General features: G+C 39.6%; 1 protein-coding gene across 1 annotated transcript in view; it reads right to left on the bottom strand.

Annotated features, from left to right (window-relative positions):
* The window catches only part of DNAH8 (dynein axonemal heavy chain 8), a gene marked incomplete at its 3' end in the record, with an annotated part of 273,605 nt that overhangs the window by 156,072 nt on the left and 100,337 nt on the right, over positions 1-17,196 (bottom strand). The window contains exons 33-40 of the mRNA XM_081294489.1: positions 14,024-14,177; positions 12,446-12,609; positions 10,460-10,562; positions 9,201-9,305; positions 8,683-8,844; positions 5,666-5,890; positions 2,702-2,874; positions 1,543-1,727 (exon numbers count right to left, since the gene is read on the bottom strand). Coding sequence (XP_081150615.1) covers positions 1,543-1,727; positions 2,702-2,874; positions 5,666-5,890; positions 8,683-8,844; positions 9,201-9,305; positions 10,460-10,562; positions 12,446-12,609; positions 14,024-14,177 — 1,271 coding nt within the window. The remainder of the gene's footprint in view (positions 1-1,542; positions 1,728-2,701; positions 2,875-5,665; positions 5,891-8,682; positions 8,845-9,200; positions 9,306-10,459; positions 10,563-12,445; positions 12,610-14,023; positions 14,178-17,196) is intronic.

The raw sequence follows: 17,196 nt of genomic DNA, 5'->3' as shown, positions 1-17,196 counted from the left end.
CCTCATCTTTGTATTTTTGCGGTTCCTGCTGTTGTTCTCTACACCACTGGCTAGAATTATAATGCCCTGGTGAACAGAAGTTATGATACTGACAATCCTTGTCTTACACTTCATCTCAAAGAGAAATCTTTCAAATTTTCAGCCGGGTATGCTGTGGATTTACTTTATAAAGTGAGCCACGTGGAGAGAGATCTGGGAAAAGAATGTAACAAACAGCAGGTAGGGTCTCTGGGGGTTGAGTATGCTTCAGGTGTCTAAGCAACATCAGGAAGGTCAATAAGGCTATGGTAGAGGGAGTGAGGGAAAAGCACTGGGAGGTGAGGTCAGAGGCCAGAGCAATGCACTAGGGACCTGGGAAGGAGTGGGGGTGAGCATGTAGAACAACAGGACCACTGTAAGGAATTTGGCTTTTACTATGAGTGAAGCCACTGAACAGCTTTCAGCAGCAGAGTGTCAGGGTCTGACTTACATGTAGAAGGATCACCAAGGTGCAGCTTGGAGACTAGAACAGAAGGGAAAAGGGTCAACAGGGAGACCAGTTAGGAGGCTTACTGAAATGGTCCAGTGAGATGAGGGTGTTAGATGCGGGGTACACTTTGAAAGTAAAGCCAACAGTGTTTGCTGACAGTTTGAATGTAAATAAGAGAGAAAACAGAGGAGTAAAGGAGTTTTCTTGAGCACCTAGAAGAATGGAGTGGAAAATGAAGAAGGCTAAGGGAGACAGAGAAACAGAGGGAGCTCTGGAGTTTGGTGCTGGATGTAGGGAATTTGGACCTATTACACTTTTAAGTGGAGGTGTTAAGTTGGCATTTACATTTTACATTTACAGAGTTTCCAAGAGACATAAATTTGGGAGTCATCCTACAGATGATATTTTTTGAAATATTTTTTAGTTGTCAATGGATTTTTATTTTATTTATTTATATGCGGTACTGAGAATTGAACCCAATGCCTCACACATGCTAGGCAAGCATTCTGCCACTGAGCTACGAGCCCAGCTCCTACATATTTTTAAGTTTGGGTTTGCCCGAGATCACCAAGAGAATGCATATAGATATCTAAAGAGATTTCTAAGGACTGAGCTCTGAAGCTGAAATGCCCTTGAACATTTCATTTGTTTTTGTTTTCTGACAATCTAAAATCACCTATTACCTACCTTCCAGGATTTTCTCAAAATTTTCCAGCTGCAAATGGTCACTCTCTTCTTACTTTCCAGGGTTGCTATGCTTTTAAAAAATGTTTCAGTTCAGTAGTATTTCACACAGGGAGGGAATGACGCGTCACCAATTTGCTATCGTGATCTTACCTTCTCTGCTGCTATTTCAGTCCATTATATATTGATTCCATTTTCATAATCCAATACTCATTCAATGCATGGACTATAACACCAGCAATAAACCCATGAAAATGATTGTATCCAGCCACTTTTGATCCAAAAAAAAAAAAAAAAGAACAATATCCTATAGCTCAACCCACACTAATGTTAAGTTACTTGGCATATCATTTTAGATTTATGTCAAAAAATAATGAGCATTATTTCACACTTGCCTTTGAAAATCCTTCCAAGCCCTCTGAAATCCATTTGATCTGAGCAGTTGAACACGACCACATACTTCCCCAAACACCTGCCCATGTCTTTGGTGGTTTCTGTCTTGCCAGTGCCCGCAGGTCCTGCCGGGGCACCTCCCATGTTCATTCCCAAAGCCTGCGCTAGGGTGATGTAGCATCTGCAAGTGTCAATCAGACAAGGCTTTGTGTGTGCACAATAACAAGTAAAAGGGCAAGGTGATGGGAATGGGCTACTTATTTTTTTTTAAGAGAAAGAGAGGGAGAGAGAGAGAGAGAATTTTTTTAATATTTATTTTTCAGTTTTCAGTGGACACAACATCTTTATTCTATTTTATGTGGTGCTGAGGATCGAACCCAGAGTCCCGCGTATGCCAGGCGAGCACGTTACCGCTTGAGCCACATCCCCAGCCTGGGCTACTTATTTTAAAGCTTGAGAAACCCACATAAAAAAGGGGATCAAACAAAGGAGGGGTTGGAGAAGTCAGGGGAGGCTGAAGACATAATTTGTGTCATAATTTTACCTGGAAACAGACCTACTTAAACATTTAACTAACTGTTTTAAATCCCAATTTAAGTTAATTCTACAAACACTGAGTGCTTTCTATGCACAGCATATTGAACTGAGCGTAGAGAGATAGACAAAGATAAAAAATTCCCAGTTCTTGCCCTGTGTCAAATACTGGAAAGAAATGTAAGGGGATCTACTACTGAGTAATCATTCTGCTTGGTCAAGAAACTTCACTGTAGGTATCAATTTCTAAACATGAAAAAATCCTGGAGACTGAATTAGATGATATTCAAGGCATCTCCTTCTTTGCAATACTAATAACTTCCTTTATAGTTCTCAGGCTATTTTTCTGTCTTGCAGTCTAAAATTCATTATTAAATTGCTCACTGTTAACATTCAAACTTGCTTTTATTCTTTCATTTTTTTCCTATTTCATAAAAATTTAATGTGCGTGTTCATTTAAGTAACAGCTAAGGTTACTGCATTGTTAAGACTGGCTTTGATGAGCTGGAACAGGCCCAACATGACAGCAATATGCTTGTTAATATTTCAAATACAATTATAAAACAATTTTAAGCATGTTATTTAATTACAAAATAGAATGACAAGAACTGAGTTTCCTACCTATCTGTTAACGGAGTGATAACAAGGCGATCAGTGCATCCCAGAAATTCATTTTGGTAAACAAAATCAACATCTGTAATAGATACCACAGTTTGATCCAAATCTTCCTTAAAATAAAATCTACTCTGTTTCAGCCATTCAAAATCAGTAACTGACTTGATGTGCATTTTTACCTTAAAAACATAAATACAAAAAAAGTGACACACTGCATTGCAATAGCCCAAAATTCAAGCTTATAGGCAGTTTTTGTTCAATTGTTCATGAACTGATTCTCCTTCATTTAGTGAATGTTTATTGATTCCTTTCTTGTGCTTGGTATTAGGCTGGGTGAACAAAGACAGATATGGTTCCTGCCTTCTGACCAAAGAAAAAGACAAAAGACAACAGTGAAACCAGGAATTTCAACACAGTATGAAAAAATACTCTGCCAGAGAAATTCAGGGTTCATGGAAATATGTAGCAAGAGGCCTTAATCTAGTCTAGGGGGTCAGAGAGGGGCACTCAGGGGAAGGAACATCTAAACTCAAACCTGGATAAATAGTTGAGATTATCCAAGGACATAAAGGGCAAAAATCTAAGAAGATCTACTTAGCTTGTTCAAGGAACTGAAAAAAGGTCAGTACAACTGCGAATGAGAGTTGGGGCTTTGTCGGGCCATGGGGAGGGTTTGAGGGAGGGTCTTCATGGCAGTTGGAAGCCACTGAAGATATGAAACAAGAAAATGCATGGTTATAGTGGCACAAATCTTCCTGCACCAGCACTATGGCCACGCCACCTGACCTGCCTGGTCATCAGCATATATCTGTTGGTCAAGGCATCCTGGGCTCCCGCCACCAGGAGTGCAAGCTCTGTTATCTTCACTTAGTGAATCTTCATTTATCTTCATTTAGTGAATGTTTATTATTCCTTTCTTGTGCTTGGTATTAGGCTGGGTCCAATAGAAGAGACAGAAACCAGGCAAGCACCTGTAGAAACTCCATCCCTCCAACTGCATTCTGAGGTGCTTCATGACTTTTCACTGGTAAACCTGGAGAGACCTCAGTCCTGCCCACTCAGGAAAGTGGCATGTCGTCCTCTTCACTGCTCTTAAACCCAGCAGGCCCACTTCCACGTCATTCAGCTGATGCTAAGGAATGGACCTCTGGCCGCTCATGTTCAGCTTTCCTCTGACCAGGTCTCCCTATGTCTTGCTATTAGTAGTCTTGTTTTTGTCATTTTTTGCTTGTAGCATTATTTATGACTATGCTTCCCCCTCCAGTTAGGGGTGCTGGCTTTCCACCTAAAGCACCATTTGTAGTCATCACCTTCAAAGAGTTCCTTTCAGCAAACAGTCTGGGCCCATCCCCAGGGACTCTGCTAATACAGGACCAAGAGCCACCGAGATGCAGTCAGCAAGGTGCATTCAAAATCCACTAAGGTGGTAAGAAGGAGGTGGAGGAGAAAAAGAACAGCTAATGCATTCATTAAGTTCTGACTTAACATGTATTACAATATTGTAAGCATGACACATGGAAAAGGCGCAGATACATACGCCAGCCAGGAAGGTTTATTGTAGTCGAGATGCAAATTTAACGTGAGGCTAGTGGTAATTAAGACAAAAACTGTTCTGTAGTTTTTGTTGTATGAGCTTTTAATTTTTTTTAAATCCATTCTACATGAAAATAAGCTCTGCTCAGCACTTAGGGTTTTGTTGTTCTTGATTTTTTATTAGTTTATGGGGCTGGAATCAAACCCAGGGCCTCGTATGTGGTAGGCAAGCACTCTACACTGAGCTACAGCTTCAACCCAGCTCTTAGTTTTACAAGAAATTTCTTCCATGGGACTTAAGCTTTAGAAATCAGAGATGCAAAATGTCCTCCATAGTAGGTTCATAGCAGATACAATAGTGGATTCAACTCCAGGGTTTCTAGAGGTGGACTTAATTGAAAGTAAAAGTATAAGGGTAATTGCAATTCAGTGAAAACAAGTTTGTGAAAGGCAGTATGGTTAAGTATGCAGCCTTCTGATTAGTTTGATCCAGAGAAAAATCCTACAGTAGTTTTTCTTAAACTTTAATATGTATATGAATCACCTGGGAACCTTGTTAAACCTTCGATTCTGGTTTCAGTAGGTCTGGGGTAGAAGGAGGAAGACTAGATAGAGATTCTGCTTTTCTAACAAGCTCCCAGGTGATCCAATGCAACTGGCTGCATGTAATTGTTTTTAAAAAGGAGGAGTATCTAGATTGCAAAAGAACAGATGACTGACTCCATGTCTTCAAATAGCCTTCAATAAATGCAATTTATCTGACTGGAACTTTTAAAATAGGTGGTCTGTGATCATATTCTCTAAAAAGGGCCCTAAGTGGCAATGGATTACGTATCTGTAATGAGGAAAGAGGTGTCATTAAGACTGATGCAATTAAGTAGAATAAAATCAGGGTAAAGGCAAAGAGTGCTGCTGGTGGTGGTGGTATATGAAAGCCACCTGGACCCCTATCCCATGGTAAGAATCTCCACCTTGGGAGAACCTAGCTGGGCCCCAAAGCTCCAGTTTCCAAGGAAAATTCAAAACCACCCCACTTACTCCTACCCCACAGAACCTTGACCAAATCAAGCACTATGGGATGATCAATTAAACAGCCATGAGAGCTCCCTAAATCTGCTGCATTCCACCTGGACTTGCCTTTCCTAACTAGTCTATCATAGCTCATGACCCATCCCACCTCAACTATGTCATATCCCAAGTAATCATTTAATAAAATAATTGTTGGTTTATATCATATAACTGGTTCTAGACATTCAGAATAACAAATGAATATACATATATGGTTGTTCAAACTCTCCCATACAGGTGTTGATGGAGATAGTCACAAAAAAGAAGATGGAAAGTTCATAATAAGTTAGGCAATATGTATAATCCTTAACTGTTCATTATTAATTAATACATTAAATTACTTTGATATAGGAAAAAAAGATACTTTACCAAATCATCAAAAATATCTCTCTGATGCACATGGATGGTAATTAGAGTTTCAAATTTCACTCTATCAAACTTGCTTAGGTCATGCGTTGTCTGGCTAATAAGAACATTTAGAATATCCAAAAATTTCTGATTGGTTACTTGCATGATTTTCCTGTCATCTTTTGCATTATTTAAAGCTTCTTCTGAATCATGTGTCCATAACATCTGAATTCCCAGAAGCCCAACCTGCAAACCCAGTAAAGAAATATTTAAAGCATATCTACAATAAGATGCAGTGGCCACTTATTCACATGAAGACAAACCAGATTTTACTTGTTTTTAACTAAGAAACTACTCCGAAAGGGAGTGCAGACATCTCACATCCTAATTATTAATATTTCATTATTTCAATGTACACAAGTAAATAATTAATGGCCACCGTTTATTAAACTACATATGTTGTCTTAGTCATTTAGTGTTGTTATAACAGAATAGCACAGACTGGACAATTTATAAAGAAATTTATTCCTCACAGTTCTGGGAGCTGGGAAGTCAAAATCTAGGAGCCAGGACCTGGTGAGGGCCTTCTTGCTGCATCATCTCATGGCAGAAGGCAGAAGGGCAAGAGCATGTGCAAGCTAGTGCTAAGGGGCCAAGCATGTTCTATTTTTTTTTTTTTTTTGTAGTTGTAGATGAACAGACTGCCTTTATTTTAAAAAATGAACAATAAATAATAAAATAATTAGTTGGTTTATATCATATAACTGGTTCTAGACATTCAGAATAACAAATGAATATGGTTGTTCAACTGGCTGGCATGTAATTTTTTTAAAAAGGAGGAATATCTAAATTGTACTTTTTATGTGCTGCGAGGATCAAACCCACTCATATGCTAGGCAAGTGCTCTCCCACTAAGCTACAGCACCAGCCCCCAAATATGTCCCCAAAACTGCTCACATGATAACCAACCTACTCTAGCTATGATGACATTCATTAATCACGAGGGCAGAGCCCCTATGACATAATACCTCTTATTAAACCCCAATTCCCAATACTATTGCTTTGGGGTTAAGTTTCTGACACATCCAAATTATAGCATATGTTATGGAAGATGCTTATGAAATGTTTTTATAGAGGGCCCTAGATCACCAGATACCTCCATTGTTTTTCTTTCTCAAGAAAAGTAAATGGAATTAATAAACTCTTCACTGTGTATTTTCCCTTGAGCAAGGTTTTCCAAAGGTTTCTTTGCATCTTCTAAATATAATATGCTGCCTATCTTCTTTCTTGATCTCTCACTCTCTATAATATCCATGCCATCTATGTCATCTATGTCTCTATTTTTATAGTTAACTACAGAAGACAGAGAGTGTGGAGGGCAGAAGTTTGTCCTTGGCATCCTGGTGCAGGCATAAAGAAATTGTAAATAGGTGTCACCTAACGCCTATAATTTCTGCTCTAGGAGAGATCATAAAAGTAATCATCAATATGATTCATTATATGTGCATATATACACACATATCATTATTTTTACATTATATTTTATATATCGTATTTATATATATATATATATATGGATATAAAGAAAATCCTGAAAGCTGGTCAACTTTCCTACTATACCCTGCTTCACTTCACCATGGCTCTGAACTTGCTCTCAACTTTCCACTCAATACTAAATCCTTGGTCTAAATTAGACTTCGGAACATAGAGGGTGAATTTCCTAGGAGAGGGAAAATATGCTGATTTAACCTAAGAAGATATTTTCTAAGCTTACCATATAAAGTACTTTATAAAGCTTTATTAAAAAGGTAATAATACTAATAAGAGTACTAAAACTTATCAAGATACTATATAATACAAAAATCATAATATTAAAATATTCTGTCCAATAAAGGTTGATTCCATATTTGTGCACATGCAATTTGAATGAGTAATTTCTTAACATCTCTGCTGTCTTTACTGTGGGTTGGATTTCAAATTCGTGTTGTGGGGAATTGTTGCAGAAGAAATATAGTTTGGGAAAAAACTGCCTGTATTTTCCTTGGATAGTTCTCGTCTTCTGTCTCACACTATTTCTGATCAGATCATGAATTACTATTTTTCATTTATCTGAGATGAAGATTTAATGAAACTCATTTCTGATATTGGGTTTTAATACTACTTGACGCATAACAATGCATTTCTAAGAGACACGGGACATAAGAGCAGTTTGTGAAAACAGCCATTCCACCCCCAGCCTCTTCCAGGTCTTCTCTCTAAGAAGCTAGTTGCAGGAGAAAGCCTCCTTGACACGTACACCAATTTACCCTTTAAATCACTTGAAGGCAAGAGAAACAAAAAGGCAAGAGAGATTTCATCTCAGGAAAAGGCAGGCTCATTCCTTTCATACTGGCATGCGTGTGTGTGTGTGTGTGTGTGTGTGTGTGTGTGTGTATCTGGAAGATGAAATTTTCCATGCATATGTGTGTGTATATGTGTGTGTGTGTGTGTGTGTGTGTGTGTGTGTGTATCTAGAAGATGAAATTTTCCATAAGTGGTTTCAGTCTTGCCACATGTCCTCAATGAAGGGAGAACACTTTGCCGGGGGAGGTTGGGTAGATGGTGCCGGCTGACAGGCAGATGTGGGGAGATGAGGTTGGGTGCAGATGGGTCACCACTTTAGTCCAAAGCTACAGCAGCCTGCACACTGTCAGGTCCACACCACCTAAGCAGCCCCTCACTCCACCCTACCCCACCCCTGATTTCCCTTTCTTTCTTTCTTTCTTTCTTTCTTTCTTTCTTTCTTTCTTTCTTTCTTTCCTTCTTTCTTTCTTTTTAATAAACATTTCTTTTTTTAGTTGTAGTTGGACACAATACCTTTATTTTATTTATTTTCTTGTGGTGCTAAGAATTGAACCCATTGCCCAGTGCCTCGCACATGCTAAGTAAGCACTCTACTGCTAAGCCACTACTCCAGACCCTACTTTTCTTTTAACATTAGTAAATACCGTACTGGGAATTAACATTAATTAATATTTAGTAAATACCATGCTTCTCACCTGTGCTGGGAAGTGACCGAGGAAAGGTAAAAGTTGAAATCCTGAATCGCTGATTTGATAGAATGCAGACCTAATTATATTATGCAAGGATGACATCTGCACTCTCAATAAATCCATAAGCCAAATCTCTACAGGACCCTTGGCCATCACAGGACTATCCAACTAAAAACATTCACATAAATAGATTACAAACCAACAATAATTTTTAAATGTCACACACTTGACTTTATAAATCATGATATCTCCATGCAAATTGTTTTATAATTATACAAAGTATGTAAAACATGGGTATAATCATCTATTACCATAATTGGAAGGAACTATACAGATCATTTAGTCTCGACTCTCATTTATCAATGAGTCTCAGATAAGTTAAATGATTTCACCAAACAAGTTTGTAAGAAAGTCAGAGCTACAGAATTAGAACCCAAGGTTACTAACCCTTTGCCCGCTGCCTTCTCCCCAACCTCAACTTTTAAAGAAATCCTAATAACAAAATCATAACCAAAGCAAATTACAAGAATTTTTTCTCCTTCTCTTGATATGACAGCCATCATACGATCATAGTCTTTGGCATGAAATGTCACCTCATTTATGTTGTCAGACACTGCAGGGAGATGTGGCTGTAAGAAACACGACAGAGAGATAACATGACACATTAGGCTCAACACACAAGCCACAGAGATGTTCTAAAAACCTTAGTGTTGTTTATCCTCATAAAAAATTTACTTCCCTGCCTCTAAAACAAAACAAAAACAAAAACAAACAAACAAACCAAAAAAAAACTCAACTCTGCTTTGTCCTTTGGATGACTTTGGAGGCTCATTTTTTTTAAAAAACTTTTAGTTGTAGAGGGACACAGTGGCTTTATTTTATTTATTTATTTTTATGTGGTGCTGAGGATCAAACCCAGTGCCTCACACGTGCTATGCAAGTGCCTTACCACTGAGCTACAACCCCAGTTCTGAGGCTCACTTTTTAAAATCCCACAGAATGTTTTCTCCAAGTTCTGCAAAATTCGAGGGCACTATATTGCCCCTTCTCCCTTCAGATGGAGCCTGAATCATACTATCGCAGCCCTCTCCCCTCCCAGACATGCCCAGTTCTGCCTTGGCCCTTAGCTTTCCATCTGCCTTTCACAGATTTTACATCCCTCCTCTCTTTTCTCACCCCCACAACTCCCTGGAAGCCAACAAGGAAGAAAATAGTAGCCATTCCCAGATCCCCAAACCAGAAACAGCCTGGGATAAGTAAGGCCTCCTATGCTCTGCGTGTGGATTGTCTCTTCCTCCTGAGGTGATGCTCTTGGAAATGACTAAAGGCATTTGAGAAGAAAAAAGGACCAATCTAAACCACGACCCCATTTGTTCTAAGAATATTTAGAATAAGATTCTCATCAGGGTGAATCCAGTCATCGAGCGCACACTGCGTGCAGTACTGTTTTTTGCATCGTCTCATGTAATCCTCATGACAATCCTATAAGATGGAGACCATTAATGTCCTTACTTTACAGATAAGGAAATCAAGGCACGGGAAAATTAAGAAGCTTGCCAAGGTCGCATAGCTAGCCAGGGGTACAGCGGGTGACACTACATCATCAATGCCACTGGATTGTGTGAGGCTGGCAGGCTTAGAATCCACAGTAAACAGGATGTTCTATAAACAACATAATCTTTAGTGCTCATCTTTCTTGTCTACCCATTTTAGATGTTAACTTTATTTTTATTTTGGATTATATTGAAAAAGCACCTTAAATCCTAGATACTTAAGACTGTACCTGTATGGTATGGGAATCACTGGCTTGTCCAAGGATTTCCAGGAGAACTGGATCAGAAACAAAGAAGAATCTTGGAAATAATAACCGCTTCTTCTCCAAATACCTTCAGATAAAGTCAAGAGCACATTACCAAAGTGACCTTTTTTTTTAATTATAAATGTTTTTCATAAGACATCACTAATAACAGCAAACACCTACAGGTATCACCTCTGGACTCTTTAGAGAGAACAAAGGCTGTGCTCCACCACAGATGGCATTCAGGAAAACAAGGGAAGCAACGAAAGTGACCTGGAGCGAGGCCTCCTGCCATCTGCCTCCCCTTCCTCCCCAGGAGCCCTCCTGAGATCTTCCTAAGAGTAATGGGAACCCCATGGCTCAAACCCACAGTGAACATATAATTTATCTCCAAACGAGGACATTGTGAGGATGACATGGGGGACCATTAACCACTAAGTCAGGACAGAGGCAGTCACTGGAACAAACTGGGATATATCATCACCCTATTTCAAATGGAGATTGAAAGCAAATTCGATTTTAAGAAAAACATTTACAAATTTCTTTAATTATCTGTGAATTCATCTCATTAGGTGTTCTCTCAGTGAAATTCTGTACTCCGCTGCCCATAGTGGACTGAAGGGTAGCCCCTCCAGAAGGCATGTCCACATACTATTCCCTACAATCTGTAAGTGTGATATTAGGAAAGGAGGTCTCTGCAGATGTAATGAAATCAAGGATCTGGAGAAGACATCATCCTACATAATCCAGATGATCCAGATGAGCTTTAAACCCAAAGACAAGTGTCCTTATAAAAGAGGGAAAGGAGCTGACCAGGTAACAACCCACATAGGAAGTGGAGTTCGGTGGCCACAAGCCAAGGAGCTCCCAACACCATCACAAGCTGTGAGCAGCAAGGAAGGATCCTCCCATAAAGCCTTCAGAGGGAGCTGACAATTTTGACTTCAGACTTCTGGTCCCTAGGGCTGTGAGAGAATAAATTTCTATGGCTTTAAGCCACATAATTTGTCACAGCATCCTTAGAAAACTAATATAATGTCTTTTAAAATTTTTATTGGTTCTTTTTGTTATACATGACAGTAGAATTCATTTTGGTATAATTATACAAGCATGGAATATATCTTACTCTAGTTAGGACCCCATTCTTGTAGACGTACATGATGAAGGGATTCACTGTGATGTTTTCACATACGTACATAGGAAAGTTATGTCAGATTCATTCCACTGTCTTTCCTTTTCCTACGCCCCCTCCCTGCCCTCCACTCCCCACTGTCTAATCTACTGAACTTCTATTCTTCCCCTCTGCCCCCCTTATTGTGGGTTCGCTTCCACATATCAGAGAGGACATTCGACCTTTGGCTTTGGGGAACTGGGTTATTTCACTTGGCATGAGAGTCTCCAGACCCACCCATTTACTGACAAGTGTGTCATGAAGTTATTCTTCTTTTTTTTTTTTTTTTTTATAAAGAAAGAAGTATATTTTTTTTTTAAAGAGAGAGTGGGGAGAGAGAGACAGAGAGAGAGAGAGAGAGAGAGAGAGAGAGAGAATTTTTTTTTTTAATATTTATTTTTTAGTTCTCGGCGGACACAACATCTTTGTTGGTATGTGGTGCTGAGGATCGAACCCGGGCCGCACGCATGCGAGGCGAGCGCGCTACCGCTTGAGCCACATCCCCAGCCCCAAGTTATTCTTCTTTATGGCTGAGTAATATGGCTTTATGGCTGTATTGTGTAGATATACCACATTTTCTTTATCAATTCATCTGTTGAAGGGCACTTAAGGTGGTAGGAAACTAACACAATACCCTCACTCACCTACCACAAGTCTAAGAAAAACTAAAGTTTTGTGAAAATTTTAAATCCTATTCCAACTTCAACCATCACCAGAAAAGCAGTCCATACTAGTAATTTGTGTGGGATAAAACACCATCACATATAAAATGATGCATCATTTTAAGAGTCAGCTCTTACCCTGTAAGTGACTTCTGACACAATTCCAGCTGCTCGTGTAGATGGGGCAAGAGCTGCCCCATGGTTTCATCTCCAACACAGCAACTGATCACATTGGGATTCTCATGAGCTCGCTGCATTATTTTTATCCACGCCTTGTCAATATTCTGAAACCGTTTTGCTTCCTAAAAATAAATCCATAGGGAGTAAAGATTAGCATGTGGATAATTGAAAACGCAAAGTGTTCAGTTTGGACTTTCTTACAGTTCTTCAAACCAGCCTAGTTTAATCTTAGGCTACGTAATTTAAACCACTTTTTTTCAACTGAATTAATTCTGAAGAACACAAAACCCTGAACTTATAAAGCTTCTTATTAAAAATACTTCTCCATCACAATGGGGTTTACCAGTTATTTGTTTCCTTGCATTTAATACATTTTTTTGAAGTGCTACATGATTAATTTGCAGAGCTATCAACTTAAAGTTCAAATCCAGTCATTCAGCACTCCAGGTGTTTTGGTTCGATGAACAAAAAGTGAAGAAGCATGAAAATAATTTGATCTCAGGGTCCTTGGAATAATTACAACTCATTGGTACCCCAGGCAGGAGATAAGAAAGAAAAAAAGGGGGTAAAAAAACAGTAAAAACACAAAACAAAGCTTCATTTACATTTGTGCAAATGAAAACTTTCTACTTACTATGGATGATAGGAAACTTTGCATTCAGTTGCAAAATGCCTCTAGAAATTGGCATAATTACGCCTCTATTAAAAATGCAACTTTCTAATTAAAAAACAAAACCAATATGTTTTAGTTTTGTGCTCTAAAAATGTATTACAAAGGAAAAAAAAATCGAGTATTTTCAATACCTTTTGTCCTTGATTTATAACCTATATAGATCCCGTTTGTAGATAGAAAACCTTTAGGAATTTCTAGCTTAATTATTTCAGGCTTAATTTTTCTAATAGGAAAGTTACCTTCATAGTCTAAAACCATCAGTTAATTATTGACATTTGCTTAAAAGTCCCCAAAGGAGCTGTTTCAAAGGTTTCATTACAAGGTTCTCAGGCTATTTCTTTACCCCAAAGTATGTTTCTGATCTGCTAGTAGCAGACTTACTAAGAGTTAATTTGTGCCTACAGAATACAGATTAATCTTAATACAATTCTCGGAGGAATATTATAAGGTTAGCTCTTGGAAGAGATGAACTACTATAATTTAACAGTTCTGTATTTGAAAGTAACCTCACATAGTTCATCTCAAGATTTTTCAGTGTTTGAAACTAACTGTTTCTTCTTTCTGCTAATGTAAATCAGAGGTGAGCATTTTTTCCCCCATAAAGGGCTAGATAATAAATATTTAAGACTTTGTGGGTTATACAGTGTATGTTCCAGTGACTCTGCTCTGCTGTTATAGTGCTAAAGCAACCATGGACAATATGCAAATAAGTGGATGTGGCCGTGTTCCGATAAAACTATATTTAAAGCAGTCAGAGTTTGCCAACCAGTAGCATGGGCAAAACTTAACCACACCTCTTTCACAGAGACTTGCAGGTCACACATACCCAATTATTTTATCAGGCATACAAAATCCTTATTTACCTGAGGGAGCTGTTTGGCAATATCTCCACCTACAAAGACAGCTTCAAGGTAGACCCAAAGATTCTGCACCACTAGCCACTCTTCAATTATATCTGAGGAAGTGGACAATTTATACACCCAATTCTGTATAGTTTTTTTAAATGGGGTATTATATCTAAAAGGCAAGAATGGAAAAATGTTATGTTTCAAGGAAGATTAGTAAATAGTGTGACCTAACAAAGTCAATCACAGGAGAAACATTTCTTTGGGAATAAACATTTTGTTCTAAAAGGGCAGTCCCTCAGAAATATCATACAACTAAGGAAATCTGTGCTTTTTATTAATAAAGCTTATATAATTATAGTGATTTCACTTATTGTTCCCATGTGTCAATCATAAAATAGAAAAATGGGACAAGTCTTATGGCATGGAGGTCTGGCAAAGGAACTGTGCTGTTGCTCCTGGCAGTAAAAGAATAACAAGAATAGTGTGGTTTTCCCAGACTCTGTGAGCCTAAGCCAAGTGGGGACTTCCCGTGAGAGCGACACATAACCCACTGTTTGCTTTACTCTGTGGAAAGAGACTTTTACCCAGGGATTTTCCTTCTATGAATGGTCTTGAAATCTTCATCTAAGAGATAGATCATCTCTAATGCGACAAAACAAATCTAATCCTTAAAGAGGGCAGAGAAAGATTACAGCAAAATTAGTGTCAAGTTTGAGGTCCCACCTCCACCCATAAACTGTCAGGAACTGCCCTGGATGAACACACCTTTAAGTCCTGATGCCTGGGTCACTGAACAATTATTGAGGTCTGCAGAAACTTCAGCATTACCTCAGCTCAGATAACAAGGCGTGGCTCCAGGTGTAGGCATCACCCATCACCCGCTGGGGTTGAGTACTGTCATCTGTTCCTTTGTAATCCTACCCCTTTTACCTTTTGGGGATAGAATGTTCCATGGAACCTCCCCTTGTGTGTTCCCTAATTAAGAATAAAGAATTCCAGTGGCTTTCTCTCTTTCCACAGACCCTTAAGATCAGAGAGGCATCACAGATTTTGAAAAGGTACTTCTGTGTGTTTGCATGCTTTCTTTGTCATTTTCTTAAGTTATTGGAATAGACAGATTTTGTGAACCCAGCATTAGGTCACCAGCTAGGATAGATGGCAGTAACAGACCATGAATTCCACCAGGCACTACAATTCTGCAGTGCTAGCAATCCAGGAGAACTATACCAAAATAGTCTGGGTCCTGTTTCCTGGTCATCAGTGTTGGCTGAAGAATGAGAAGCCACACATGAAAGCAATGTACCCATAAGGGGGCTTGGCACTTAGAGACTTGCATTTTTATGGTGAAGAGTGGGGATATCTGTGTCGGTTCCACTGTGGCTCGAATGAGGCCATCATTCATCATTAATAAGCTCAGAGGTACATGTGATCTGAAGCACAGACTTAGGAGATTTCAATGGGAATGTCAAGTCTTTGATCTGGGATTTCATGTGTGAAATGTGCGTGGACCAGATGAGCACGAAAGCCACTGAGTGGGAAGATCTGGTATCTGAGAACTCCCAGAGGCACCCCTGCTGGTGAGATGGCCGGATACATGTGAACTCCCACCCAGCACTGCCAAAAGGTCCGGTACAACACTGGGGATGGGTGCGACCCATTAAGAACCGAGAAGCCTACCTGCCCCCACCTCTATCCTGTTTTTGCGAAGAACTTTCTATCAAATCCTTTTGATCTGTGCCGATACAAATAAACCAGACGTCCAGGCCCTTTTACTTGTTAGAAGCTGCACGCCTCTTAAGCTTGGCCGGTCACTGCCCACTCCCCGAAAACATATTTCCTGTGTCTTGTGGTTATTTCATATTATTATTTTCTTAGCTTTAATTTCTCAGCCAGCCCATCCCTCTGGAGGGGAACCCTTCCCCTCACCCATGGGGGGACGTGTGCAAGACTGAAGTGTTTACAAGACCACAAGGTACCCATAAAGCTGAGCTCAACAGAGAAACACAAGAAACAGAGTGGATGCCGTGGAAGAACTGATGGGCAGCTACCGGGTAAGGATCCCAAATTTAGTTACAGCACGAGGCTAAGTTCAGTTTATGGCCATGGCAAGTAGTTTTGATGTGGAATCCAGAGTTTCCTGGGGAACAGCACTGATTCACTAGGGCTTCTGAAACCACATCCAGGTAGCCCCAGAGGACAGCAGTGCCTCCTCTGAGGTCAGTTTGTGGTTAGTAATGGAACAGGATTTCCAGATTTCAGTAGGTGCTGCAAAGTTCTCTAGGAGGAGAATCTCCCAAAATGTGACGACTTTGTAGATATCCGGTACTCTTCCTAGTTTAACGCGGAGTTTACAAGGACCATAAATAGGTACTATACCCGTCAGGTTATATCCAAGCAAATACAAAGTTTAAGAATTTACATCCTGAACTCCTTGGCCACAGACACAGCTCAGGACAATCTACGCCCTCTTCTTCAAGAGGTCATCATGCAGGAAGTCAGGATGGCAAAGTCTGCAATGGGGAAGTAGCTGCCCATGAAGTCCAGGAACCAATAAACATCTTAGGATCACCTTTGCAAGGACTATTCAGATTCCCTGAGAGCAGAGGAGGCACTCTGGGAGTTTGAGCTCAATATATTCAAGCCAGTCAATTAATACATTATTCAAATACAAGGCTGCTCCTGGGGCCAGGCCACACAGGTGCCATTCATTACCCAGGAACCTGGAGAAGGGGTATGAGAATCCCCATGTTCCCTGGACATTGTGTCTGTTAATGATGGGGTTGTGACATATTAGGTATGTTAGGATAAAAAAAAAAAAAAAAAAAAAGCCAGGAACTATGGTCCAGTCACGTAAGAGAATACAGGTTGCAAATCCCAGATCAAAGACTTGACATTCCCATTGAAATCTCCTAAGTCTGTGCTTCAGATCACATGTACCTCTGAGCTTGTTAATGATGAATGGTGGCCTCATTTGAGCCACAGTGGAACCGACACAAATATCCCCACTCTTCACCATAAAAAATGCAAGTCTCTAAGCGCCAAGCCCCCTCATGGGTACATTGCTTTCGTGTGTGGCCAGCTTGCTTTTCCTGAGACATCGGACAAATGCTTGAACAGGGTTAGCCAAAGACAGCAATGACAAGAACTCAGAGGAACAAAAAAAGAGACAATAAAATAAAGAGGACATC

Source organism: Spermophilus citellus (assembly GCF_964194105.1).
Source record: "Spermophilus citellus genome assembly, chromosome: 5".
Lineage (NCBI taxonomy): Eukaryota > Metazoa > Chordata > Mammalia > Rodentia > Sciuridae > Spermophilus > Spermophilus citellus.
This window is presented reverse-complemented; position numbering and strand designations above follow the sequence as displayed.